Raw genomic sequence first — 27,532 nt, forward strand, 5'->3', positions numbered from 1 at the left:
CAGACAGTCGGTCAGTCAGTCAGGCAGTTTGTGTTATTAAATGTAATTGAACATGGGAGTTTCATCACATTTTGTGTTATTTCGTCCTTAAGATGGCACTGTCGTGCTGTTTTTTTCCCCATGAGCCCCAGCAAGACCTAAATTACTGAACATTTATCAATGTTATGAAAAGTTTCAGCTTCTTTCTCTTTCAGAAAGTAAGTAGGGCAGTAAATATAGATCTGTGATCTGCAGCTAACACAGGTGTCCAGGGAATAAAGACGCTCAACATATCTATTTATAAGCATGCAGGCATGACTTTATTTATTTGCTGATTGGGACAATGCATGTGCATGAGGCGGGGCATGGGGCAGTAGGGGTGGGGCTGTAATGATTGACGGGTCTAACCAGCGCTTACGGGTCTAACCAGCGCTTTTGTTCTTTCTCTTTGTGCTCTTTTTCTGGACTCTTGTCGCACATCTCTCTCTCTCTTTTTGTGTGTTTTCTGACCCCGTGTTTCGCTCCAGACGTCTAGATCTTCTGCAGCTGACTCTCATCTCACCCTTGTGCAATCTGCTGCTCTGTCACCCGGGAGGACCTTCTGGAAAACCTGCCATCTACTTCAAACGCTTTGCTTAACCACTTGAGTGAATTAACACATTCAGAAACACATCATGGCTCTGTTCAATAATTTTATGAGATGCCTTGCTGTCCACTGCTATAGATAGTGGACTTCTAAGGTGCCTTACATGTGCACTTTGCTGTCATGTTGTGTTTTTAGCCAATGAATTCATTTTTTATGCATTTTTTTACTAAGCATACCACAGTGCATTCTGGGATTGCATTCACTGTGAAGGATTCATGCAATTCTGCTTGTTAAATTTGGTGAGATGTCTTAGGCCTTAAGATTGAATCACAAGTGGACGACACTATATACAGGTGTAAACAAGGTGTGAAACGTTTTAACTCATCCACTTTTGACCACATCCAGAGGTAGTTGAAAACGCATTCGTCCAGATTGCTTTTGTTGTGTACACTCACCTAAAGGATTATTAGGAACACCTCCTGTTCAATTTCTCATTAATGCAATGGTGTAATGGTGTGGGGGATGTTTTCTTGGCACACTTTAGGCCCCTTAGTGCCAATTGGGCATCGTTTAAATGCCACAACCTACCTGAGCATTGTTTCTGACCATGTCCATCCCTTTATGACCACCATGTACTCATCCTCTGATGTCTACTTTAAATGCACCATGTCACAAAGCTCAAATCATTTCAAAATGGTTTCTTGAACATGACAATGTGTTCACTGTACTAAAATGGCCCCCACAGTCACCAGATCTCAACCCAATAGAGCATCTTTGGGATGTGGTGGAACGGGAGCTTCGTGCCCTGGATGTGCATCCCACAAATCTGCATCATCTGCAAGATGCTATCCTATCAATATGGGCCAACATTTCTAAAGAATGCTTTCAGCACCTTGTTGAATCAATGCCACGTAGAATTAAGGCAGTTCTGAAGGCGAAAGAGGGTCAAACACAGTATTAGTATGGTGTTCCTAATAATCCTTTAGATGAGTGTAGATGCTAAAAGACCGCTTACTCTCCACCTTTTTATCCAATGTGTGATGTACCGATTACAATGTTGTGAACCCACAGTGTTCAGTGTGATTTTTACACTTTCATTGATATACCTAAAGCGACTGCTCTCCGCCTCTTTCATTTCCATTTAGTTTTGCGAGTGAAAGTTGCACAAGCTTGTTTTATCAAAAGCTCTTATGTATACATGTACAAAACTATGTGCAGCATGTTTACTAACAACACAAGCAGTGGTACCCATAGACAATCCCTATGAAGTAATCAGGACAGAAGCGGTCGAAATGGACAAAAGAGACGGATTAATACGCCAGATGCAAAGCTAGTGTAATCTAGCGTGCAACAACATTATACCATTGTTAAGACAAATACACTCACTAAGAAAACATTTAGGTGAGATCATTAAAAAAAGTATTATGTGCTCTCAAAAGCGTCACACTAATGCTGACTACTATTTAGAAAAGTCTTTGCTTTTTTTGCATGCATATTCCTACATTGTCTGCATTTCATCTCACTTTTTTGAACAGAGTTATGAAACACAAAGAAACTGTCCAGCACTGTATTTCAGACACTACACTCGACCGCACACATTTAAAGAAACACATTTCCTCTTCCTCTCTGGCAAAGTCATTTTAACCACGCTGAACATCAGCACAGCCACAGGACTCTTCGAAACAAACGCCACCGGACGAAATCTTTCATTGTCCTGAGAAGCAGGGTCTTGTGAGGGAATCGTAGCTCAGAGTTAACGTTGATATGCTGATGTGATAATGACGGCCTGTTCACGCATAAACACTTTATCTGTTTACTGTATAAGAGCCGCTCATACAAACACATTTCACAAATCAAATTAGCTCTTGTCAGTATGTCCTACAGAGAGATCTTGCAAGTTTAATAATAACGTTGTGTTTATCATCATACAGCAGTCGCCCAAAGAAACCAATAGATAGTGCTTTTATTCCTTTTACAAACATTTACATACATTGGCCTTAAACAGCATTTGGACACTTCAGGCATGCTTAAAAATATTTGAGTGTCGTTTCATTAGATAGCAAAATATCAAAGCAAATGCTAGATTGTTACTGGAGCTTTTCTTGTAACTAACTTCACTTTTCTGATTCATTTTTGCTGTTTTAATCAACTGTCAATGTGATTTTTATTAAAGAATAACCACAGTTGGAGATGTTACAGTACTTTTTCTATTTGTTTTAATCTTCATAGCAATTACTTTATTATATATTTATACTTGATATTTGCTCTGATATTTTATAATATAATGCAAAGCAATTTATGCATTAAGTGCAATTGTCCAGATGCATTTTGGGCTCACTGTAGCAAGATCTTTTTTAAACACACACATGCACACGCACACACATGCTCGTCCTTGTATCAGACCTCATCTGCCAGATTTCATTGACATGCACACAGTAACACTTCCAGCCCATCTCAGTGACATTATATAACCTCCTTCAATCTGTCTAACACAACACTTAAGTTGATTTCACATCAAATCTGTGTTCTGGATATGCAATTTGTGTTTCAGCTGTTTGTTTCCTATGTCTTTATGTCAAGCATCTATGGAAGGTATTTTTGGACTTTTTTAAATTAATTAATTAAATTATAAAATAATTAATTAAATTGGAATTGAAAAGGTGGAATCGCAGAATATGTTCCAAATTTGAGGATTAAATGCTAAAATAAAAATTAAAGCATTATATTAAATTATTTCATTTTTAACGTGATGAAGCATCATTCCGGACAAGAATTAAAGTTAAATTGATGATTTGACATTTCATTTTCAATTTAATCTTGAGTCAAGACTGACAATATTAAAATAAAAAGGCAAGCTTGAAAAGGTAAATCTGTAAATACATTTTTTAAAAGGGTTTTTATTCATGCCCAAGCAATAATAGGGACAAAATTAAAATGTAAAGTTCAGTTTTAATTTTATGTTCTCTTTAAATTATTTGTTTTCATTTTCTTTTTTGTTTTCATTTTCAACTTGTATGCAAATTCAATGTTAATCAGTGGGTGGGGTTTACTTGCTCAAAAAAGGGGATTGGCTGAAGCAGCGTTGCCAACTCAGTGACTGTGTTGCTAAAATAACGACTTTATTGCTACATCTAGCAACTTTTAGGCCCATTTAGACAAACTTCGCGAATGTTTGGATTAATCTTAGCTTCACTACTGTGTCGCTTGTACTGGCCCACGAGTGCCGGGTGTCGCTGTCCCGGTGAAATGTGCGTCTGGTGTCTCTGTGCATGGAGCTGGGCAGTGAGCAACATTTAGACTGTAGGAGCTGACGTGTTGTCAGTCTTGACTCAAGATTGTATTGAAAGTCAAATGTCAAATCATCAATTTGATTTTGGTTTTCGGTTTGGCCGGAATGATGCTTCATCACGTTAAAAATGAAAATGAAATAATTTAATATAATGTTTTGATTTTTGTTTTGGCATTTGATTTTCAGGTTTGGAACATATTTTGCGATTTTGCTTTTTATTTTGTAATTTAATTAATTATTTTAAAATGTAATTAATTAATTTAAAAAAGTCCAAAAATACCTTCCATAAGCATCTGTGACTTTCTCTGTAAATGAATAATGGTTCTTCTCATTACCATCCTCAGCCCTCACTACAAGACTGAAGCTGGTCACCATGTGCACATTTAGAGATTTAGTTTCATATGCTTATAGGTGTGCATACAGCAACTGCTCCAGCTTTTCAGAGAATGCATGTTTCTACATTACAAATTATAAGTGTACATTTTAAAATCATCTCTGATAAGATAAATAGCTTGTTGCTAATATCATGATCACAGGTTAAAGCTTCAGTCTTCTAGTGTGCGCTTGTCTTTACTGAAACGTTCTTGTGCCACACAAACACTCACATGATCTCAATGACTCAATATGTTTATGATGATGTGCATTATATGTATTCACAGCCTCTGCATGCATGATTTTATTTTATGAATTATAGATCTCACTTGTGACCCTGGACCACAAAACCGGGCATGGGTATATTTGTAGCAACAGCCAACAATACATTGTATTGGTCAAAATTAGAGATGCACCAATATATCAGCAAATATCGCCAATGAAAGCCATTTTTATTACTATGGGCCGATAGTCATGGCCGATATATCCTGTCAATCAAAAGAGAACAGGAAAATGCAATGAATTTTAGCTCTTTGTACATGAACAGAAATATGAATGTTCAATATTAATGGTCATTATAGGAATGAATAACATTTAGAAAATAAAATCTTCAGAATTTAGTTAATCCAAGTTAATATAACCACTAACTATCGGTGTCGGCCAATATCAGTTTAAATAATTTGTATTGGTGGGCAAATTGAATATCGGCGCATCTCTAGTCAAATCATTAGTATATTAATATGTTCCATGAAGATATTTTGTAAATTTCCTACCTTAAATATATCAAAAATGTGTTGCTAAAGACTTAATTTAGACAACTTTAAATGCTATTTTCTTAATATTTAGATTTTTTTTGCACCCTCAGATGACAGATTGTTAAATAGTTGTATCTCGGACAAATATTGTCCTATCCTAACAAACCATACATCAATGGAGAAGTTAATTATTCAACTTTCAAATGATGTAAAAATCTCAATTTAAAAAAAATTGACCCTCATGGTTTTGTGGTCCTGGGAAATATTTCCTAAGATATGGTTGATTTTAATAACACCCAAGACTTTAAATAATCTCACATATTGCAAACGCTCTGCTTTCAGGCTCCTGTAGTCTGCAGTATATTATAAATTATATCTTATATATATGTACATGGTGTTTTTCTAGTGTCAATACAGCTAATAAAGTTTTTATTGACTGCTACTGAATGTCTAAATTCTTCTCTCACTATTTCTCAACTTGGTTATTTGTTACAGTATTGACTCATAAAGATTTGCGGCATGTAGCCTTTTTACATAAATTCTTTTTAAGAAATATTTTTAAATGTGAAGTGTATAACTTCAATACTAGCATCATCAAACATAAGTCAAATAAATTTAGCCAAAGTTGCTCTTTGCTCTTCCTCATTGAGATGGTGAGACCACAGCAGCTCCAGTAACATATGGATGGTGTGTTTGGGCGTCATGTATGCAGTGGTATCTCCTGCGGGAGCCCTATATGGGTCAACGTGGCCTCATTCAGTCTGGTTTAGGGCTTGAGCGTCCCGAAGCACATCCAGAATCGCTGTGTCCCTGATTCTCCTGAGAAATAAAAACTTAGTTGAACCTCTGTGATGTCCATCTCTAATCCAGCTAATACGCTCTTCACTAATATGTGTGCGCTTACCTAAAACATACTTGCATATGATTCCCAAAGAATATGTTCGATTGTAGAGATATATGGGTAAGGTTAGCTGAATCACAAATCTTCACCAGTTACTTTAAATAATATCCTAAACGACCAGATTTGTGAAAGTGAATGTGACTTTCTTACTTCAAAGTTGTTTAAGTAGAGCATTTATTTCTCTCTTAGCTTACTTAGTTGTTTTGTAACTACCCGTTCAGACCACCAGCCACTGTCTCCCGTCTCCTTCAATGAGGTCGTTATGAGGTGTTTCTAATTCTAGTTGTCATAAACAAATTTGTACCGTCCACTTCAATAACTTACTAGAGATGGATGACGTGAACTCTTCACTGCTTCGCCTTCATTGGCAGTCACTCCCGAAAGTCTCTCTTTATTTGTATAAAGTTAAACTTTCCTCAACTTTGTTGTGTCGCTGGACACACCCGGTCACTGACCCCAGAAGTTGGCAAGCTTTGGTTGAAATGAGTACTGCTACTGCTAGTCGCTGGCGGTCTAAATGGGGTTTAACACAACAACTGTTTTGCATTTGTTACAGCACACGTTGCGAGGCCACCGGGGTCTCTTTCTGTTTGACTGGTGCCTGTGGGGCTGCAGTTTACATTCAGGTCCAGTCGGGTTAAAAAATTGCCCAAAAAATATTTATGCACTTCAGGTTCGGGTCATTTCGGGTCGGGTACATTTCTTGAAGACCTGAGAAGACATCTAATTGCCTGTCTGCATCTTTGCTACAGTGTGACACTTGCTAATTTTGTAGTATTTATTGTTCAGCGCCAACTTCATTTTACAATCCATTTAATCTTCTCTTACATCTGCTGTCCTGCCCTGGGATCAGTTCCATGATATTAATAACATTTTTAGATGGAGGGGACTCGCCACGGACATAGCCAGAGAAGCTGGCATGGTGCAAAAAAAAGAAATAGAAGAAAAGCGGGAGGGGGACATAATGACATGCAGCTGAACTCAAATCTGTCACTGCGGGTGGTCGGCTTGTGGGACTTTTAATGGAAATGACATTTCTGCTCAGCCACAGCTAACGGGAGGGAGGTGGTATGTGTGTAAATTTTGTTAATTTTATTATCTAAATATTTAAATAACTTTTAAATACATTAGTTTAGAATAGTTTGTTTTGAATCCTTGAAGGACCTTGTGATAGGAGATGTGTAAACATGACACTAAAGGGGTGAGTCGGTCACAGTGATGACCACTTTCAAGTCCTTATTCTAAAATCTTTCCTCTTAGTTTAAGATCTTGTTGCCCGTTTGATGACCTTGTGTCTGTAGTTTCCCTGTGATGTGCCCTACAGCGCTGAAGCGCAGCGTCTTCTCTGTTCCTGTCTCATCTCACACCATGTAATACTGCGATAGACGAATCTGAACTCAGGTCAGCTGTGAGGCTGCTTCTGCATTGATGTTGCTGAAGGAGCCATTACCCATAATCCTTTTCTGCAGAGGAGCTTTTCTCTGTCTCCTCATTCTTAGGATTTGTCTTTTGAAGATGTTTGGATGTATTTTAAATCATTTTTAATTCCTTATATTGCGTAAACACTGTAATCCTAAAGCTAAATGTAGTAAATGTTAATGGAGCATCATGTTAGGAGGACCCCTGCAGCGGGAGACTTTGAAGGGCAGATGAAGGGTCCTGTCTGCTTCTCGTAGGGATAATTCTTGTCCTAGTTTGACTGTGGTCCTGTATAAGAGCATCTCAGCGACTGTCTGATGCTTTAATTATTGGGTCAGCCAGAGGACGCAGTCTTCTTAATGTTCTTCTCATCTTTATCCTTCATGTTTACTTTCTCATTAGGCAGCTACTGACATTTCATTGTGCATAAGTTTCATTGCATTTTTTATTTTATTTTTTGCTTTAATAAATATCAAGAAATATACGTGTCAGAACAGAAGACATTTTTATATACAGGTAAAAGTAATAAAGACAATAAAGACAATAAAGTGCGATAAGAGCCTTTTATGGTAACAGTGGGATAGTCATCTGATAACTAACTACTCAATGAATTACCTAGTTTATTATTATCATTATCACGTTTAACTTAACTAAGAGTTCACATTGCACTAGAGGTTATAAACATTATAAACATTAACTTTATGTAGCAGACACCTCCGGGCAAGGTAGTTCAGGATACCGACAGCTGATTGGCTGTTACTGATCACATGTGTTTGTCCCCAGGTGATGTTATTGATATAAGTAAGCTCTTATAACAGACAGACAGAAGTTCAGTCATGAGGACACTTAGACGTTGTGTCATTGCTCTGATCCTCAGGCAGATATGTCATGAGATGAGATGTTTGCCCAGCCAGCATTTCTCTGCTCGGCCTGTGTCCTCATTGGCAATGCTGTAAAAATAGATAAGGGTCTGTGTGCGACCCAAGGGAGATTTGAAAGCACAAAGATACAGAAACAGAAAGCCACAAAATATATCGGGAGGATACCGGCGGTTGTTGGTAAGATTGATGTTATAAACTGCATAAAGCCTTGCAATAAAACACAAAATAACATCAAACCTCAGCTTTATTTCCCAGAACACAAGAACATAAACCAGCACAGGCAATTCATCCATCTGTACTATCTGGATCATCTGTCACTCACATTCTTCTTCTTATATAAAGAAACATGTTTTATTAAATAAATAATGGAATGTTTAAATATATTATTTATTATTTAAAAACTAATGTATTTGTGCTGTATCTGTAGCAAGATGTCAGCCAATAGCATATCATCCTGTATAGCTATGCGTGCGGTGCTGGCCATAGGCGTCATGCACGCGGTGCTGGCCATAGACGTCATGCACGCGGTGCTGGCCATAGACGTCATGCACGCGGTGCTGGCCATAGATGTCATGCACGCGTTGCTGGACATAGGCGCTATGCATGCGGCGCTGGCCATAGACGTCATGCATGCGGCGCTGGCCATAGACGTCATGCATGCGGCGCTGGCCATAGGCGTCATGCACGCGGTGCTGGCCATAGGCGTCATGTATGCGGTGCTGGCCATAGGCGTCATGCATTCGGTGCTGGCCATAAGCGTCATGTATGCGGTGCTGGCCATAGGCGTCATGCATGCGGTGCTGGCCATAGACGTCATGCATGCGGCGCTGGCCATAGACGTCATGCACGCGTTGCTGGACATAGGCGCTATGCATGCGGCGCTGGCCATAGACGTCATGCATGCGGCGCTGGGCATAGACGTCATGCATGCGGCGCTGGCCATAGACGTCATGCATGCGGCGCTGGCAATAGGCGTCATGCATGCAGTGCTGGCAATAGGCGTCATGCATGCAGTGCTGGCCATAGACGTCATGCATGCGGCGCTGGACATAGGCGTCATGCATGCGGCGCTGGACATAGGCGTCATGCATGCGGCGCTGGACATAGGCGTCATGCATGCGGCGCTGGACATAGGCGTCATGCATGCGGCGCTGGCCATAGGCATCATGCATGCGGCGCTGGCCATAGACGTCATGCATGTGGTGCTGGCCATAGGCGTCATGCATGTGGGGCTGGCCATAAGCGCCATGTATATGGTGCTGGCCATAAGCGTCATGCATGCGGTGCTGGCCTAAAGCGGTATGCACTCGGTACTGGACACATGCATTATACATGTGGTACTGGACTTAGGCGGTATGCATGCGGTACTGGACACATGCATTATGTATGCGGTACTGGACATAGGCACTATGCATGTGGTACTGGACTTAGGCGGTATGCATGTGGTACTGCGGTACGTTTCTCATTACATTAAATAAAAAAGACATCTACAATCAAACAATGCTGGGGTTTTCATGAACACACATACTGATAAAATGCATAGGTTTGAATGTGCTGTTTGTCACTTTGGATAAAGTGTCTGCCAGATGCATGGATGTAAATGTTTTCACAGCGCTCGGCTGAGTTGTTTGTTGGCGAGCGGTTGTTTCACTGAGCGAGCTCCTCTTACAATCTTCACTGGAGGGAACTCAACATGACTTGACAGTTCTGGGCTACATGACCCTGAGTTTTGGCTGCTGGTCTTGCTGTCTCTTTCTGGATTGTGTACAGCTCTGAACTCCAGCCAGCTTTCCCTGCACTAACCTCAGCATCACCCCGAACGCCCACCACACACCCGAAAGATTTAGAAGATGTACAGAGGATGTCACACCCATCTTACAGTTCAGCTCCTGGGGCAACATTAGGAAGAAGAACCTTGCTAAGAGGACACAGTAGTGATGCTTATTGATGTACTGTACCTTCACACTACCCTCACTTTGAAAACTCACTTTAAGAGTCTTGTGACTTTCTTATAGCAGCACATCATTTCTTAAACCAGATGGCTTGTGTGAACAACTGCTGTAAGATGAGGAGTTTATGGAAATCAGATGATGAATGAAATAGTTTATTATCTATCTGTCTGTCTATCTGTCATCACACCATATTTGCTTTAAGTAATTTTTATGTGCATGCATTATTTTGGGGATGAAATGAGCTGGTTATGTAAATAAAGTCTATGCTGCATAAAGCTATCTTAATATATTATTTATAGGTCTAAATTTTCATCTGAACCTGCCTGTACAACACAGATAGCTCCCATTCGCAGCTCTGTTTGGGTTCTGGTTCCCCACAGCTCTGCTTTGACTTTGGTTTCTATACTGTCGGGTCTTTTCATCGTCAGCCACTGACCCGTCAGAGAGGCGTGGGGAGATTTTGGGAGGGTTTTTTCTCACCCACCACCTCCACTTCAGTTTGAGTCAGAAGTTTCTTCACTGAGATGGGACCATGAGTTCACAGTGAGCCAGTCAGAAATACATTTTTATTCTCTTTAACCCAGCGGTTTCTGCTGTGGTGTAGCACTGAGTTATTGACTGTAACGAGTTGTGTGCTTAAATCAGGCCAGGTGAGTTGAAGGCATTTATGCTGAAAGTTTTTGGTTAGTAATCAGTAATTTTATGTCTCTTACAGATGCAGTAAATCCAGCAGACGCATCAGGACTGATTTCAACATCGTGGCCAGAGATGCAGGTGGACGTAAAACCACATCAGACTGACCAGCAGGTCTTTGGGACTGATTTAATAACAGGTAAGATGATTCATGTGTCATAGATGCGGATATTTGCTAAAGTTTGTGATGTTACAAAGGCATGTGTAAAACTTCCCCAACATGACTTTGGGGTGTTATAGGTGGTTGCCAGAGCTTTGCAAACCAGTTGCTAAAGTGTTCATAGTGGTTTTTAACTTGTTGCCATGCAGGCCCAATTCAAAAACTCTCTCCCAGTTTTACATTTATAAAGGTTGATAAAATTTCTATTCAAGGATAAATTGAAAGATTTGCTGATACAGTTTCAAGATGCATTGCCATTTGCACAGGTACATTTTCAGTACATGTACATTCTTTAACAGAGTCCGTCACAATGTTTACACAAAATAGGATACACGACTTTTTTATTAACATATAAATTATGAAAACTAGTGTAGTAATAAATAAGATAATATTGCACATTGTGTAAAATAAATAAATAAATAACATTGCATGTTATTAACTACAGCCATGGACAAAACTTTTGAGAATGACACAAATATTAAATTTCACAAAGTCTGCTGCTTTATTGTTTTTGGATATTTTTGTGAGATGTTACTATGGTATACTGAAGTATAATTTCAAGCATTTCATAAGTGTCAAAGACTTTTATTGACAATAACGTTAAGTTTATGCAAAGAGTCAATAATTGGAGTGCATAACCTTCTTTTTAAGACCTCTGCTATTCGCCCTGGCATGCTGCCAGTCAAGTTTTGGGCCACATCCACACCAGCCCATTTTTAAATGATAAATGCTTGGGGTTTGACTGAATTTGTTGTTTTTCCGACTGCCGCTTGAAGATTGACCACAAGTTGGCAATGGAATGGATACATACGGATCACGACCTACGGTTCGGCTCGCATGCGATTTACGGATTAATATGCACATTTAAATAGGGGAAGTTTATCATTTGCACGTGTTTACAAATGTTAACACTCAAGTGATTTTAAACTACTTAACCACAAAAGGTGCTAAAGTGGGTACGCACGGGATGCACATGTAGTTGAATGTGTTTGGTCAGAAGTGATTCCCTTTAAAGATCAGATGTGTAAACTTTAGAGAGAGTTGCTCTACTGTGTCTCGTCTCGTATTGTAGTCCATTAAAATACAATTGAAAAACAACGTCACTTTCCTCTTTATGTGAAGCGGCTGTTTATGCTGCATCTTCTTCCCGAAGCACCGTTTGGAATTCGCCCTCCGTCTGCGTGTGTGCACGGGTTTAAGGGCACTCAGTAGTGCATACACAAAGGGAGGCATTTTGAAAAGCAGGCGGACATATAATCTTTCTGTTCTTGACAGGACACAAACAAACAAAACCGTGAGATTTGTGATTCATTAGCATCCTTAATGGACACACGATCTCAATGTATTGTTCTCAAGCCGCTTAGTTATCAGTTTTGTCTTATATCAAGGTGCTCTATAATGCTGAAAAGTCATTGTTGGTCACCAAATGGTTTTTGGAAGGTTGTGAGAAGTCGCTCTTCGAGGATGTTTTTGTACCGTTCTTGTTTTTGATGTCTGATTCAGCTGCGGGTGATGAGTCATCTTCAACTCTGATGCTGCGTTTCACCACCTGTTACAGACATTACATGGCTTCTGTCAAATCTTATATATCTGCAATCTTATCTACCATATATTTATTAATAATAAACATGTATATGTCTTAATATCTTCATTAAAATCATTTAAGGGTTTATTGATATATTTAGAAGGTTCATACAGATGAACACTATATTAGTTTATACAATGGGTCTGTTGAATGCTTTATTCCGATTAGTTGAGAAATATTCCATGGGTATGCATTATTTTTCGATAAACGCACACCTGACCTGTCAAATATCTTAAAATAACCACCAGAGCAATGTCTTTAGTATCTGTGGTATAAGAGGAACAATTGACTCTTTGATTTATTTAAAAATAATCACAGAGTACGGTAATCATGTCATGCATCTTATGATGTATTAATCGTCTGTCCGACAGATTTCTCTGAGCCCGGCGTGATGTCAGCACTGAACACAGGTGAGAGTCCTGCTCCTCTACAGACAGAAAGACCATCTGAACCTCAAGAGTCACCAGCAATCCAGGCCACTGAAGCCCCCAAAATACCTGATGAACCCCTGATAGCCATCACACCCAAGAGCCCACTGGACACATCTGCAGGTAGAGGACACACAAACATCATCATTAGATCCATTTCTCTTGGATGTAAAATATGGTTGTAGTGTTTCTGTAGTTCACAACGGTAGTTTTTCTGTCATTACAGTGATCTAAAAGCCTTTGTAATTCTAATGAGTTTTTTATGTACTGGGAATTATGGGATAGCTCCAGGAGCTCTGTGGGCTCTGTGCTAGTTTTTATTCTGTGCACTGATCCTCCAGTAGGAGGCACTGTAACTAATCACAGTCACAGGTTTACTATCAGTTGTCAATGCTCATCTAATGTACAATTGCCTTATATCAGTAATCTATCTATTTGCATACAACGTGAAAGACATCTACCAGATGCAGGGTTTAATCTGTTGAGCAGACACGATTTGTTCAATATGTGTCATTCATTCAGTTTCCACATTTATAATGTAGACACTAGATTAAACTAAATTATATCTATTTAGAGGATTACTCAACTTTCAAAAATAAAAAACTGTCTGTCAGAATGACGCTGGACAATAAGATTTCCTATCAAGACATTTGGTTAAGTCTTTACCCACAAACCATTGCTTCTGCTCATTGCTTTAGATAAGGAGACTAGAGATTCCAGTTGACTGTTTTTATAAAAGTAAACCTTGTGATTTGTTTATCTTTATTACATTTGGCAGACTCTTTAATCACGTGACTTACAGTACATCTAGTCTATATCCATGTCTTTTATCAGAATGTGTGCACCCTCTGATTGATCTTTTGACCTTTCTTTTGCTAACGCAGTGCCAGACAAGTTGAGCTAAAGAAAGCAGCTGTGCGTTGCTGCGTTCACGTTAGGGTTTATTTTGCATTGATTCAATCATACTCTAGTGATTTGTGTTGATATTCCTGAACTGCATTTACAGAAATATGATCAAGCTGTTTAAGTAATTTTGCTTTTATTTCTTGGAACTCTCAAGGTATTGTCAAACTTAATCTTTACAGGACTTTAGTGGGAGAAAGTCCATCTCATGCTGCCAATGTTCAAATTCATTTTTTAAGCGGGTGAATGTGTGTGTATTTAAAGACAAATTCCACTTTTTTGAAAATATGCTCATTTTCCTGCTTCCCTAGAGTTGAACATTTGATTTTTACCGTTTTGGAATCCATTCAGCTGATCTCCGGGTCTGGCGCTCCCACTTTTGGCATGGCTTGGCACGGTCCATTGAATCTGATTAGACCATTAGCATCGGGCTAAAAAAATAACCGTAGTTTCAATATTTTTCCAATTTAAAACTTGACTGTTCTGTAGTTACATCGTGTACTAAAACCGACAGAAAATTAAAAATTGCAATGCTAATGGTCTAATCAGATTCAATGGATTATGCTAAGCTTTGCTAAAAGTGGTAGCACCAGATCCGGAGATCAGCTGAATGGATTCCAAAACTGTAAGAATCAAATGTTTAACACAAGGGGAGCTGGAAAATTTGTATATTTAAAAAAAGTGGCGTGTCCCTTTAAGAGACATGAGTGTTGCTCTAATTTTCTTTCTACTTTGCATACGAGGTATCTTTGGTGAGCGCTGGTCTAATGAGGCCGGCATCCCATCTGATCTGCCCTTCACACCCAGCGTTTCCACGGTTATCAGTCACCATGCCAGTCACCTGGCTGAAAGTTCACATGATAAGCTCGATTCTCATTGGTCCCCCAAAGAAAGTGGAGCTGGAGATGGTGATGAGAGAGAAGGTGAAGGATCTGACCGTAAAAAAGACAAGAGAAAGAAGAAAAGAAGACCCAGGGATGAGGTGTTTGACTTTCACACAGAAATACAAAATGAAAGTGCTTTATCTGACAGCCCACATCATTCATCCCCACGCAAGGAACGGGACAGAGATGCAGGCTGGGAGGATGCCGGTCGAGTTGGTGGTAGAGTCAAGAAGCCCAAAAGTCGAAAGAAGATTCCAGAGGAATGGGCGATCCACGCAGAGCCATTTGTCCCTGCTTCCATGTCAAAAGAGTTTGGAAGTGATTTTACCCCTCCACTTGGAGATGATAGTGGTTTAATATCGCTCTCTGAAGATTACACTGATGAGAGCCTCATTCCTCTGTCTCTTACACAAGATCTTCTTTCCCTCACGGCCACTACCCCACCGTCCACACTGCCACTTCAACCTAAAGTGTCATCCCCAAAGTCTCCAGATCAGACTTCAAGTCTCTCTCCACAGCTTCCATTGTCCATGTCATCTGGCTTCCATGATATCATGATGGAAACAGACAACACCTTCTTGGATAATCCACCTGATGCTTTTGAGTTGCCGTCACCGCTGGGCAAAGCTGGTTCCCCTGCTTGCCGCATCAATGAAAGTCAATCTTTCATGTCTGTTGGTGGAACCTTTGAGGAGGCCATGTTTGAACAAGAACAACCCTACACTGCTTCAGTCACAGATACCCAAGTAACAGTTGAGTCCCCAGGGAAGGAACCACAGATGTCCACCCCTGGAAGCACTTGTTTTGTACCACCTATGGAGGCACTGATCTCTGCACCACCATTTTCACCGTCTGGGCCCGCTTGGTCTCTAAATAATCACAGTCAGCCCTTTGATCTTGCTGGGATTGAAGGTGTGCCCTTTGAGTCTCCAGCACCGCTACTTTCACCAAAGAACAAAACCCCAAAAGACTCCAAAGCCAAACAAGGGAAGAAGTCCCGTTCATCCTCATCAAAGAGTCCCACCACTCCCGACGCTAAGTTGCCCTCTCCTCAGAATTCTGGCCTGAATCCGTCTGCACCGCCGTTTTTCCCCAGTTTTGCTGAGCCTCGGGAACACATTACGGGAATGCCCGTTACTTATGAAGGTTTGTTGTGGAAGTTTGGGAAGTGGATCCACGTAATGCATGGCTGTGTGGATTCTAGGCCTGGAATTAATCAAGCTGGCCTTGAGTTAATTTTTGCACCGCAATAACTAACACGTCACCCCATCAGCTGGACTCGAGTGTTAGGGATCGCTCACCCCGGGTTGGCTTGGTTTGGCTTGGGTTTTTCATCCACAGTGATTGAACAACTGTGCTTCCCCCCATTAACCATGTGATCCAGGGTTTACTAATCACAACGCTTTTGGTTTGCAGTTGATCAAGAAGGCGTTGTTGTTGTTCCCTCACGCTACTGTTGTGATTGTGTGCTGTTCTACCACTGGTGGCACCTAACAATGACAATCGTTTCTTTTTACTACCTCTTCATATTTTCTCTTCTAGCACATTGCAGTGTGATAATTCACCACTTTGTCACCTTTTTTGCATGTGTACAAAGTAAAATACAGTTTTAAGTAATTCTCTTTTTCTTTTCTCCCCACTTGTCCCGCTGACATCATCTTTTCTTCATCATCTCATCAACTTAGGTAAGTCAACATTTCTTTCAGTATCGTTTTCTTTTTTTGTCCATTTCTATATGTTTTTTTATTATTACAGTTAAGCTGTACACTAGATATGACACTAGATATGTGTCAAAGCATACTTAATTTGACTCAAATGCGTATTTAGGCGTTGGACACATGCAATACCTCTCCTGTCCTACAGGGGTTTATAAGAAGATGTTAAGTGAAGTGGTGATGCTACAAATGCGTATATAGGCGTTGGACGCATGCAATACCTCTCCTGGCCTACAAGGGTCAGTAAGGAGATGTTACAACTCATGGTACCGTTGTATAAATGAGAAAACGTCCAGACCTCTCATATATGGCCTTGCACGTGTTTCAGTCTGTTTTGTTTATGCGTTCTTTGAGTACCTTATAAAATGGTTGCCACCTTGAGGACCGGTGTGACGATTTGCGTCACATGCATTGTACGCTGACCCTCACGTACACGTAAGAAGTGACCTATACTGCGGTGTTTATCACAGCTCATGGAAAGAATGATTATATGCTTTTATTTAGAAATACTGGTCTGTAAAAGTCAACATGAACTCAGAATTGACCATGCATCTCCAATCATGGGCATTTAATAATGACTTTTCAGGTAAATCTTTTTTTTTGGCTTATTATTTACTTGTCTTTTAATGAAGTTAGAATAGCAGGACTACAGAAATGGCAGTGGTGTGTGTGTGTTTATAGTGCAGTCGATGTTTGTTTGTGTGCGTCTGGTAGCGTTACACAGCTGTCTCTTGTGTTTCTTTGTAATTTTCAGTTCTTTCTTCAGTAGGGAGGAACACTGTCATCGAGGGAGCTACTTATACACTCCAGGAGACAGGACATCACAGTTAGATGTTAGGCTTCTCAACATGCAAATTAATGGCAGTGTAGTGTGTGCCTGTGTGTGTGTGTTGTATAGTTTGAGCTCATACGTTAAGAAACACTGTGAAGACTTAGAGTCAAATATCATAGTGTGAGTTTTATTTATCTGTGTCGCTGGCAGTAATTCTTTTCTTTTACCATGGCACATTTTTAGCATTTCTCAGCTTTATGAAAGCAGCGATTTTACGTTTAAAAACTCTAGACTGTGGGTGTCAAACATACAGCCCACGGGCCAAATACGGCCCACAAAGGTGTCTAATCTGGCCCGCATGATGATTTATACTGTTTTATTAAATATTAAATACGTATTTTAAAAACCATATCAGGAAATCTAGTTCATTTTCAATAGAAAAGACATGCAGAGAGCCGCAAAACGTGGAGCGTATACAGTCTGCACAAGGTGCCCAAAAATCTTGCCCTTTTTTATTGCTTTTTGCTCTGCAGGCGCAGAGGAAAGCGGCAGCTGCCTGGCGATTCCGCCGCTTGCCGCGTATTGTTTGTTTAAAGCCCATGAATCAGTTTCTGCCTTAACAATGGTGACACGCAACGAACAGCAGTGGGTTCTAGTTTAGAACGGTTTCTAAACTAGTACTTGGTCTGGACTTACGCACAGACGTTTAAGGGCAAAGTGTTTAAACATGGCTGAAAACACCAGGCAGACGCTGACTGTAGGCGTTTACCAGCTTTGTTTCAGTTGAGCACTTTGGTTGCTATGATACTTCTGCTTTGTTTATCAGTCGTTGAACAATGCGCCAGTTGGTTGTTGTAATATTTGTCCCACCCCTCCTCCACTGTGATTGGATGGCTGAGTGAGAAGTGACATTGACAAGCTAAGCGTTTCACAAAAAGTTGAACATAGTTGTGTTTGACACATGAAAATATCTCGGGTTATGTATGTAATTGTTGTTCCCTGAGAAGGGAACGATACGCTGCATCTCCCTTGCCATACTTCCTGCGTCCATGTTACATCGTCTTTGGCAATATTTCAGATAGCGATATACTTCCTGGCTCCTGCGTCACCCTGTCTTTGTCATTAAGCCTCACCATTGGTTGAATTTGATTTACACATTCAGAAACACTTACCCCTGGAGGCGTCCCCAAAGTGTCACCGCAGTGACGCAGCGCGAGTTCCCTCAAAAGGGAACTGTAACAATGTATCTTAAAAGGTAACACAAAGTAACCTTGCTTTCACTTGAAATGTGTCCCCACATTTAGTCCTTGAATTTTGAGGGTATTAGACATGGAAAGTCCTTGAAAGGTCCTTGAATTTGAAGTTAACTAAGGTGTAGGAACCCTGGGTTTGGGTCACTGCCCCTATCTAGCATTTTAATTTTCTAAATGATCGTTCTCATTACAAATATAATCCAAAGAAAGGTAAATGGATTATGATTTTGGTTAATATGAACACAATTATTAGCACACTTGTTTTTAAAAAAAATCAGGCTCTCACATGATGACGTTATTTACCATCCGGCCCTCAGCCTAAAATGAGTTTGACACCCCTGTTTTAGACTTTTTTTTTACTCAGAAAGGTACACAATGTAACACACTTACTGTCTCAGGATTAGTCACATCTCAGTTGCCATGGTAACACAGTTATATCTCACTAAACTATTAAAGTAAAATAGGTTGAATCTGAAAGGTTTGGATGTTTGGTTGCGTTTAATTGAATTTGGCAATTGCATAGCACCACATGTGTTTCTGTAGCTCAACTGGTAGAATATTGGGTTAGCAGCGCAAAGATTATGGGTTTGAGTCCTAGGAAACATGCATAGTATTGCATACTGATAAAATGTATAAATGTAAGCAGAAAGTATGATATCGTTTTCCAACAAGAACCGTTTGTGCCAGCGGTGTGGGAAACAGATTTTTTATATAAGAGCAATTTGTAAAATTAAACCTTTGATGGAAAGGATCGTTTCTAAGCAACATAAGCTTTGCATGTTTGTAAATGTTGATTGGTTTTGCTCTTGTAGGTGTGAAAGACACTATGACCAGAAGCATTTATTTTGACTTCAAGTAATTAGGACAAACACAGATCTCGACTGACGTACTTCTCTTTTATTCACGTCTTCCTCTTTGTTGTATAAATCTCTTTGCCTTTTATATTAATGTAAACAACACATATTATTTTGTAAACACACATCAGCAGATGTCTTGATGACTTTAAACATCAATCTCTTGACTTGCGTGCATCTTATAAGCTCTGTCAGTTTTTGTTTTCAGTTCAGTTTAAAAATGGGCTTCAGGAGGACATGCTATAATTTTACATTGCTAGATTTTGACACCCGTTAAAATGATTGAGGTGCATTAAATTGCTTTCTTCATTCTAGATCTCCTTTGGTCTCACGCTTATAAACAATATTTTGTTTAGATTCATCTGAGGATTAAATGTTAGTTGTTGTTGTATTGTATGTATAAGAGGATCTATTTAATTAACTGTACATTGAGTGAGTTCAGACACTGCAAAGAATTTTTTTATTTTGTATATTTGTCTTGTTTTCAGTACAAATATCTAAATGCATTTTCTTGATGAGCAAAATAAATCAATTAACATAAAAGTTTGAACTTTTTTCTGAAACACTTATTATTATCTAAATTTTTCTGACCCCATTGGCAGATCTTTTTTTCACATAAATTGTATATTTTTGGTCTAAAAACGAAACTTATTTTCTTAGGTCATTTAGCTAATCAAGACTATACGTCTTGATTTAAGATTTTTAGATATTTGTACTGAAATCAAGACAAAAATACGAAGTAAGAAAGTCATGTTTTCCAGGGCAGAGCTGTTGTTTAGACACAATCCATTATGTCATCAATTAAAAAAAATCAGATATACATATAAATATCTTAGATCTGACCTTCTGTGTTTAGCGTTTGTGACCCTGGACCACAAAACCAGTGATAAGTAGCAATATTAGCAATAGTCAACAATACATTGTATGGGTCAAATTTATCGATTTTTATGCCAAAAACATTAGTATATGAAGTAAAGATCATGTTCCTGGAAGAAAATTTGTACATTTTCTACCAGAAATATATAAAAATGCATTTATCAATATGTTTTGCTAAGGACTTCATTTGGACAACTTAAAGGTGATTTTCTCAATATTTAGATTTTTTTGCTTCCTCAGATTCCAGATCTCAACCAAATATTGCCCAAACCATCCATCAATGGAGAGCTAATTTATTCATCTTTCAGATGATGTATACATTTGAAAAGAAATTACTCTTATGATTAGGGTTACAAGTTACAACATCCCCAAAATTTCTATGGGGATATATGGGAATTAAGAGGATTTAATGCAATTTTTACCCTGCACATTCCTTTTCTTCCATAACATGCACAGATAATTTCTTGAAGCGTGTAAATTAGATATAAAAAATGTAAGCTAGCACTATTTCATTCAAAATTTATGAGGATAGCTATCATGTATCTAGCTCAAGCCATGATGCTCTTTCTTCTACATTCTGCTAGCCAGTTTTCTGTTATTATACAGAATTGCTGTACTACTCAAACACTTTTTTTTTTTAAAGAAGTCTCTTATTCTCATCAAGTCTGCATTTATTTTATCAAATAAATCCACGGCTTGATCCACAGATTTAAATCTGTAATACCTTGTAATGCGTGTCTGCTTAAGACCAAACAAAATGTTTATTTATGTTTGTATATGATATAGTTTATATACATTTCCAAATTATTCCCATGAATTCCCTTTAAGTCCCATTTTGGAATATTTCCCAGATTAAGTACCTGAAATTTTCCGCCCTTCACATCTCTACTTTTGACTGGTTTTGTGGTTCAGGGTAGCTGATATTGAACTCTTTTTGTGTTTACGCCACTGAGGAAGGTTATTTATGTTTGTGTCTTATTAGATATGGTGCTTCAATAGTTCACTAATCTTTAGGTTTGACTGCTGGAGTCTGAAAATATATGGATTATTTATTTATTAATAGAGTATTTAAGGATGATTTTGTGTGATCTTTGAGTGTTTTATCACACAGATTTGAGTTCATCATCTAATTGTTGTTCTGCACTGAATTGAGATGCAGCTGGTCAGTCAAATATTATGATAATCTCATCATTTGAGACCAGCAAAATGATGAAGCACTAAAGGTCAATAATGCTGTAAACATGGACTGCCTCCAGGGAGGGCGTGTCTAAAGTCTGTCTAGTTGCCATGGTGACTGAAAAGCAGCTGATGTTTCTATGGTAACAGGGACATATGCTGAAAAATCAGTATCCGTGGCCGGCATGTGGCTTGTCAAATCACATTTTTTTTGTCTTAAGATACTGTAATCATTACAATGTGGTGTACAGAATAATCCTCTAAATGATAGTTAATATTTATAATAATAAAACTTATGGTTATGATCCGATCAGACCGAAATAGAATTATAGGTCTGCAAAAGCTGATTCTGGTGTTGAAGGATCTTAATTATGCAAATATGTAAATGAGGCACCCTGAGGTCTGGATTCTGCAACAGTCGCTGTATCTCTCGTGATTCTGACAAATAATGGGTGATGAGAGCAATGAGAACCGACTGCCATCAACACAATAATATCCACCTGCTCATTGATGCATTGGCTTATCACTGCAGTCTGACTTTTATTCATTTTTTCATTCACTTATTTATACCCCATTTAACAAACTGTGAGGCTTTTTAAATCAGGCACTGCTGTGAAATGTTGAATAGTTTTATGTCATACAGTAAAGCAACTGATGAACATGATATTGCCTAATGTATCTGAAGAGAGATTTATTTAATTTCTTGCAAAATGACATTACAGTCAGTCAGTTCAATGTTAAAGACCAGATCTGAAAGCCAATAGCAATCAGATGTGATGATGTTACAGCATTCTGACGATTGTTTTCTTAAAATTCCCTCTAAATGTATGATTGGGTGAAGATGATCAGACTGATCTTTAAAACATCTGTAATTTTTACAGTTTTAGCAAGCTCTTACAATCTGTACTGTTGAGGGGTGTGTACACCAAAGCGTTTAAACGCGACTGAAAACGCCAGGTGGACGCCGACTGTAGGCGCTTGACAGCTTTTTTGGCTGAGTGCTTTGGTTGCTATGATACTTCTGCTATGTTTATCAGGTGTGAATGGTGCGCAAGTTGGTTGTTGTAATATTTGTCCCACCCCTCCTCCACCGTGATTGGACAGCCGAGTCAGAAGTGACATTGACAGGCTGAGCGATTCACCCAAAGTTGAACATTTTCGTGCTCAATGTGGACAAAACCCGCCAGCTGCTGGCATTTTTGAAAAACGTGGCGCTTCCTTCGAAAAAATTGAAAACGCCAAGCCGTAGCCGTCATTTTACCGGCTAGGTTAACTACAGACTGATATAGTCCAGCTATGAGTAAATCACAAAAATAAAACTACATGCTGTTCTTGCAAAAATAACTTGATGAGATGTCTTGATATTCCATCATGTAAGCAAAGTAAACAGTAGGTGCTTTTCCAAACTTTAGCATAATTTTTAAAATGTTGACTTAATGGTGCATTCCCACCAGCCGCAGTAGAGGCGGCAAAAACACACTATTCGCCGTAGTTGGACGCTTCAACATTTGAGTTCACTCGCTTCATTTGCACGTGAAATTCTAGTCATTCGAGGGGCTTCTGAGACCACTCCGCTCGCTTCCTGTAATCACGTCACTACTACAGCAAGGTCAACGTGGCGCAGAAATCCACCGAAGTTCAGATTTTTCAACTCGCGCGTTTCCCGCGGCAACACTCAATTCGCGTGGAACACGGCATCCGCGCCGCACGTTCTGCACCATTTGCGCTGCACTTAATGCGTGTACCGCACCGCAGGATGCCTAATCGCGTCTTTGCATTGACTTAACATGTAAATCACTCGTGCTTGCTGCGTCTACCACGTCTGCTATAAACCTGCATAAGACTACTGCAAAACTTATGATGTGTTAAAATGCTATTTAGGTAGACATCTTACTAGGTTTTAGCAGATTATCATGTGAATTACTCACAGTATTAAGAATTATTTGATTCTTCTGAGAATATTAAAAGTACATTTTGAAAGCTCAGTTTATTTGCTGAGTTTTATATTAGACAAGACTCCTGCAGTTGAATTTAAAGCTTGAATCTCTTTCAGACAGTCCATTGAACGTCATTTGTTTATTTTTAAACTAAAGAACATTAAGCAGTCTGATTTTTCTTTTTAGCAATGACATACTTTAGACAGCTCGACTCTCCCGGATGTGTTTTTGCTTTCTTTTACTACATTAATGTGTAGATGCTACAGCAGGCGCTCGCTCGGCTTCATGTTCTTTGTTAAGGTAGGGTTGATCCACCATAACCAAAAGATGTGTGCTACAGATTAACTAGCTGGTAATATGATGTTTGTCTCTATAGTAAGTCAAGTTGAGTTATTTTTAGTGCTGGAATGTATCAGGAGGGGGCGGTTGGATGAAATTAAAGATATCTGCTGGTTTTGGTCTGGTTCTTCTGCCGTGTCATTTCCCATAATGCCTTACTCATGTTATATTTTTGGACATCATTGTGCTTTAGAATTGATTCAGACACCCCCACCCGCATCTCTGTCTGTGCTCGGTTTGACAGGGTTCCTGTTGCCATGGTGATGAGAGGCAGTTGCTCGGGAGACCTAAGGAAGCAGGACTACTAAGAAAACAATGTTGGCTTTTAAGAGGACGGATGACAAGCTAAATATAGAATGTGGTTAGACGGTCGCTCGCTTTTTGTTCCTAACTTCGCTTTTTTACCGTGACAATGAATAATGTGCTCAGATGAAGCACCATCTGAGACGACAAAGAGGAGCACCTTGTTCTTTTTTGTTTTCTTTTTTTGTAATCTCATTTTCAAAGTGAACCAAAAGACAAAAAACCTTGTAGTGTAATTAAAGTATGCATGCTTCAGCAAACTCAGACCGTGCTTTTATTTCTCTGTTCTGGCCTTATACATCAGTGCTTTAGCTTTATTGTCCCAGTATGTTTTAAAAGAGTTTCACAGCATTATGCTACATAATCATACAGGTCAGCCAAGAGATTGTACATATACATGCATGCATACATACATACATACATATATATATACACGTCAGATTTCTCTGGAGGTCTGTGCTCACTACTGCTTTCTTTTGTTCAGGCTACAAAAATATGGTTTTATGTTTATCATATTTGTCTCATGTGTTTAGTTGTTTAATACAAAGGAGTTTAAATCATTTTTACAACCCAAATCCAAACCATTGTCATATGTGGTTTGAAATCCAATTTAAGTCAGGTTTTTAGAAATGCTCTCAGTTCTTACAGTCAGATTGGATTTACTGTAAAGTAGTTTTTTGTCATCAAGTGTGATGTGCATGAGATGTTGTGTACTGTGTAGTCACCGAGTCTGTATTCATTTATATTTACTCGATTATATCCCATGTGAGTTTTTTTTTTAGCACTGCAGTGAAATGTTGAATAGTTTTGTATCATACGGTTTAGTAACTGATGTGCCTGATATTGCCTAAACAATCTGTAGAGAAAGATTCGATTTAGTTTCTTGCAAAATGACGTTGCAGTCAGTCAGTGTTAAAGATCATATTTGAAAAGCAAATATCAATTGGATGCCATTAAATAGGAGTAACAGTCCAAAAGCTGTCATCCTATGTTTTTTTACAAAAGCAAAAACGTCTTCTTTCCACACAATATAATTTATTGTATAATAGCATATCCTCTTGGTTTAATGTGAGTCTATAAACTCTAGTTTATAAGGTCAGCGGTAGTTTATTTGGGGTCAGTTAAGGACGACTCTTCAGTGTTTCAGTCTCTGATGGCCTGGACGCCGATCGTCTGGGGACACAACATTGATGTGACAGATTCAATGAACGGTCAGACCCACAGCCATTACACATTGTAGTATTCAAGGACAGATTCAGAGTTTAGAGTTATAAATGGGTGGTAAAATTCTGTCGACCATGTGTTAAATCATGCGACCATGTTTATAATGATTAAACATACACAAACATCTTAAAGGATTAGTCCATTTTCTTAAAAGAAAAATCCAGATAATTTACTCACCACCATGTCATCCAAAATGTTGATGTCTTTCTTTGTTCGGTCGAGAAAAAATTGTGTTTTTTCAGGAAAACATTCCAGGATTTTTCTCATTTTAATGGACTTTTATGGAACCCAACACGTAACAGTTTTAATGCAGTTTAGAATTGCAGTTTCAAAGGACTCTAAATGATACCAAACGAGGCATAAGGGTCTTATCTAGCGAAACAATTGTCATTTTTACAAGAAAAATAAAAAATATGCATTTTTAAACCACAACTTCTCGTCTATCTCCAGTTCATTGATGCGCCAGCGCTACCTCACGCAATACGTCATCACGTCAAGAGGTCACGGATGACGTATGCGAAACTACGCCCCAGTGTGTTGAAAGAGGACCGTTCAGACGTTGTTGTATGTGGAATGATACTAATTAATGTCTTTGTGTCAGTTTATTGTTTAAAATGGTCTGCTAATGTGCGTTTCATATATGTAACACGCGACCTTTCCACGTCATTGCGCAATTATGTGAGGTCGCGCTGGTGCGTCACAGGACCGGAGATAGACGAGAAGTTGTGGTTTAAAAGTGCATATTGTCAAAAATGATAATCGTTTCACTAGAAAAAACCCTTATGCCTCGTTTGGGATCGTTTAGAGTCCTTTGAAACGGCAATTTTAAACTGCATTAAAACTGTTAGGTGTTGGGGTCCATTAAAGTCTATTAAAATGAGAAAAATCCTGGAATGTTTTCCTCAAAAAACATAATTTCTTCTCGACTGAACAAAGAAAGACATCAACACTTTGAATGACATGGTGGTCTGAATTTTAAGAAAATTGACTAATCCTTTAAGTTGCATTTTAAAAGCAATCTGACTTACTGGTTCCTATATCTGGGCTCCAGAAAATAAAAAATAAAATGCATATAAAATCTTAGAATGTGGATAAACTAACTACTGAGATTATGATGAGATATGATGAGAAAACAGGACGAGATGCATGATCTACATTTAGTATTTGGTTTTGACATATAATTGAAGAACAGCCTGATTCTTGGCTGTTGTAAGTAAATTGCCTTTAACCTGAATAATCATCATCTTATTATTGTCTGACATATATGTGATTTTACTGACATTATGTTGAAAAAAACACAAGACCTTACGGAGACAGCTGAAGGACTGCAAACTATTTGAATGAGAGAAGTGAAAAGAGTAGAATGTTAGTTTGTACAAGTCAAATCATTAAGCATTAATGTAAATGGCTTTTAAAAGGATTGATCTATTAATCTTTCAGTCGTTGTGTCAAATTACTTTATTAGGGACATTATGAGATGACTTTAATACAAAAATACAATACAACATTTTTTACAAAAAATAAAGAAAGAAATATATTTAAAGATTCATCGGTGAGCATGTTTTAAAACATTGCTGCTTCAAACATTGTTTTTCTTTAATTTAGATGATACCCTATCTATGAGATCAAACATGAATTCAGTCAAGTATGTTCAAGCATCATAGTTTGTATGTAAATTTAACTCAGATATTTATTTCTGCCTTCAAGATTTTTTTCTGGTCATTTTTCCATTTTTGTTCGTTCCTTTTTCCCAGCCCATCTTTTCATAATTTATTTGTTTATGTTCATTAAGCCATTTCACATTATTCTGGTGGCATGTAGCCTTAGGCATGATAGCAGCATATCCGCATCTGTGAGAGAAGAGCAGAAAAGATGGATGCAGAAAGGACAACGTGGAGAAAACGAGAGAGGCAGATGGGGAGGAGATCTTTACAAGAGGAGGAGCCAGCGAATGAACAGCCACAATAGGGAACATGTGATTCACACCACAGCAATAAGCTGATTGGTAGAGCGAGCATGTGTGTGTGTAAGAGAGAGAGAGAGAGAGAGAGACGCGCCTCTAGTCAGATCTCAGTGCATCTTAGCCTATTGTTGTGTGAAGAAGAAAAGCAGAAGGTTACACATCTGGAGCTTTTCATTCACAGAAAATCTCTCTTAGTCATCCAAAGCATTGACAGAGAAAGAGGATCAGAAGCATGTCCTCTCTCTCGAATCAGCAGCCGGCGTCTCCGTTCTCAGAGTACAGTGAGCTATGTAAGGTCCCATCCATGTCCACATCTGCCGCTCCTCAGGGGTG

General features: G+C 38.9%; 1 protein-coding gene across 8 annotated transcripts in view; it reads left to right on the top strand.

Moving 5' to 3' along the window:
• LOC129426619 (uncharacterized) overlaps positions 1-27,532 on the top strand; it is a 64,090-nt gene that overhangs the window by 20,348 nt on the left and 16,210 nt on the right. For all 8 annotated transcript variants that reach the window (XM_073863788.1, XM_073863793.1, XM_073863791.1 and 5 more), the window contains 3 exons: positions 10,850-10,966; positions 12,944-13,123; positions 14,647-15,933. In XM_073863788.1, the coding sequence (XP_073719889.1) occupies positions 10,850-10,966; positions 12,944-13,123; positions 14,647-15,933 (1,584 nt within the window). The remainder of the gene's footprint in view (positions 1-10,849; positions 10,967-12,943; positions 13,124-14,646; positions 15,934-27,532) is intronic.

Source organism: Misgurnus anguillicaudatus, chromosome 25, assembly GCF_027580225.2.
Source record: "Misgurnus anguillicaudatus chromosome 25, ASM2758022v2, whole genome shotgun sequence".
Taxonomy (NCBI): Eukaryota; Metazoa; Chordata; class Actinopteri; order Cypriniformes; family Cobitidae; genus Misgurnus; species Misgurnus anguillicaudatus.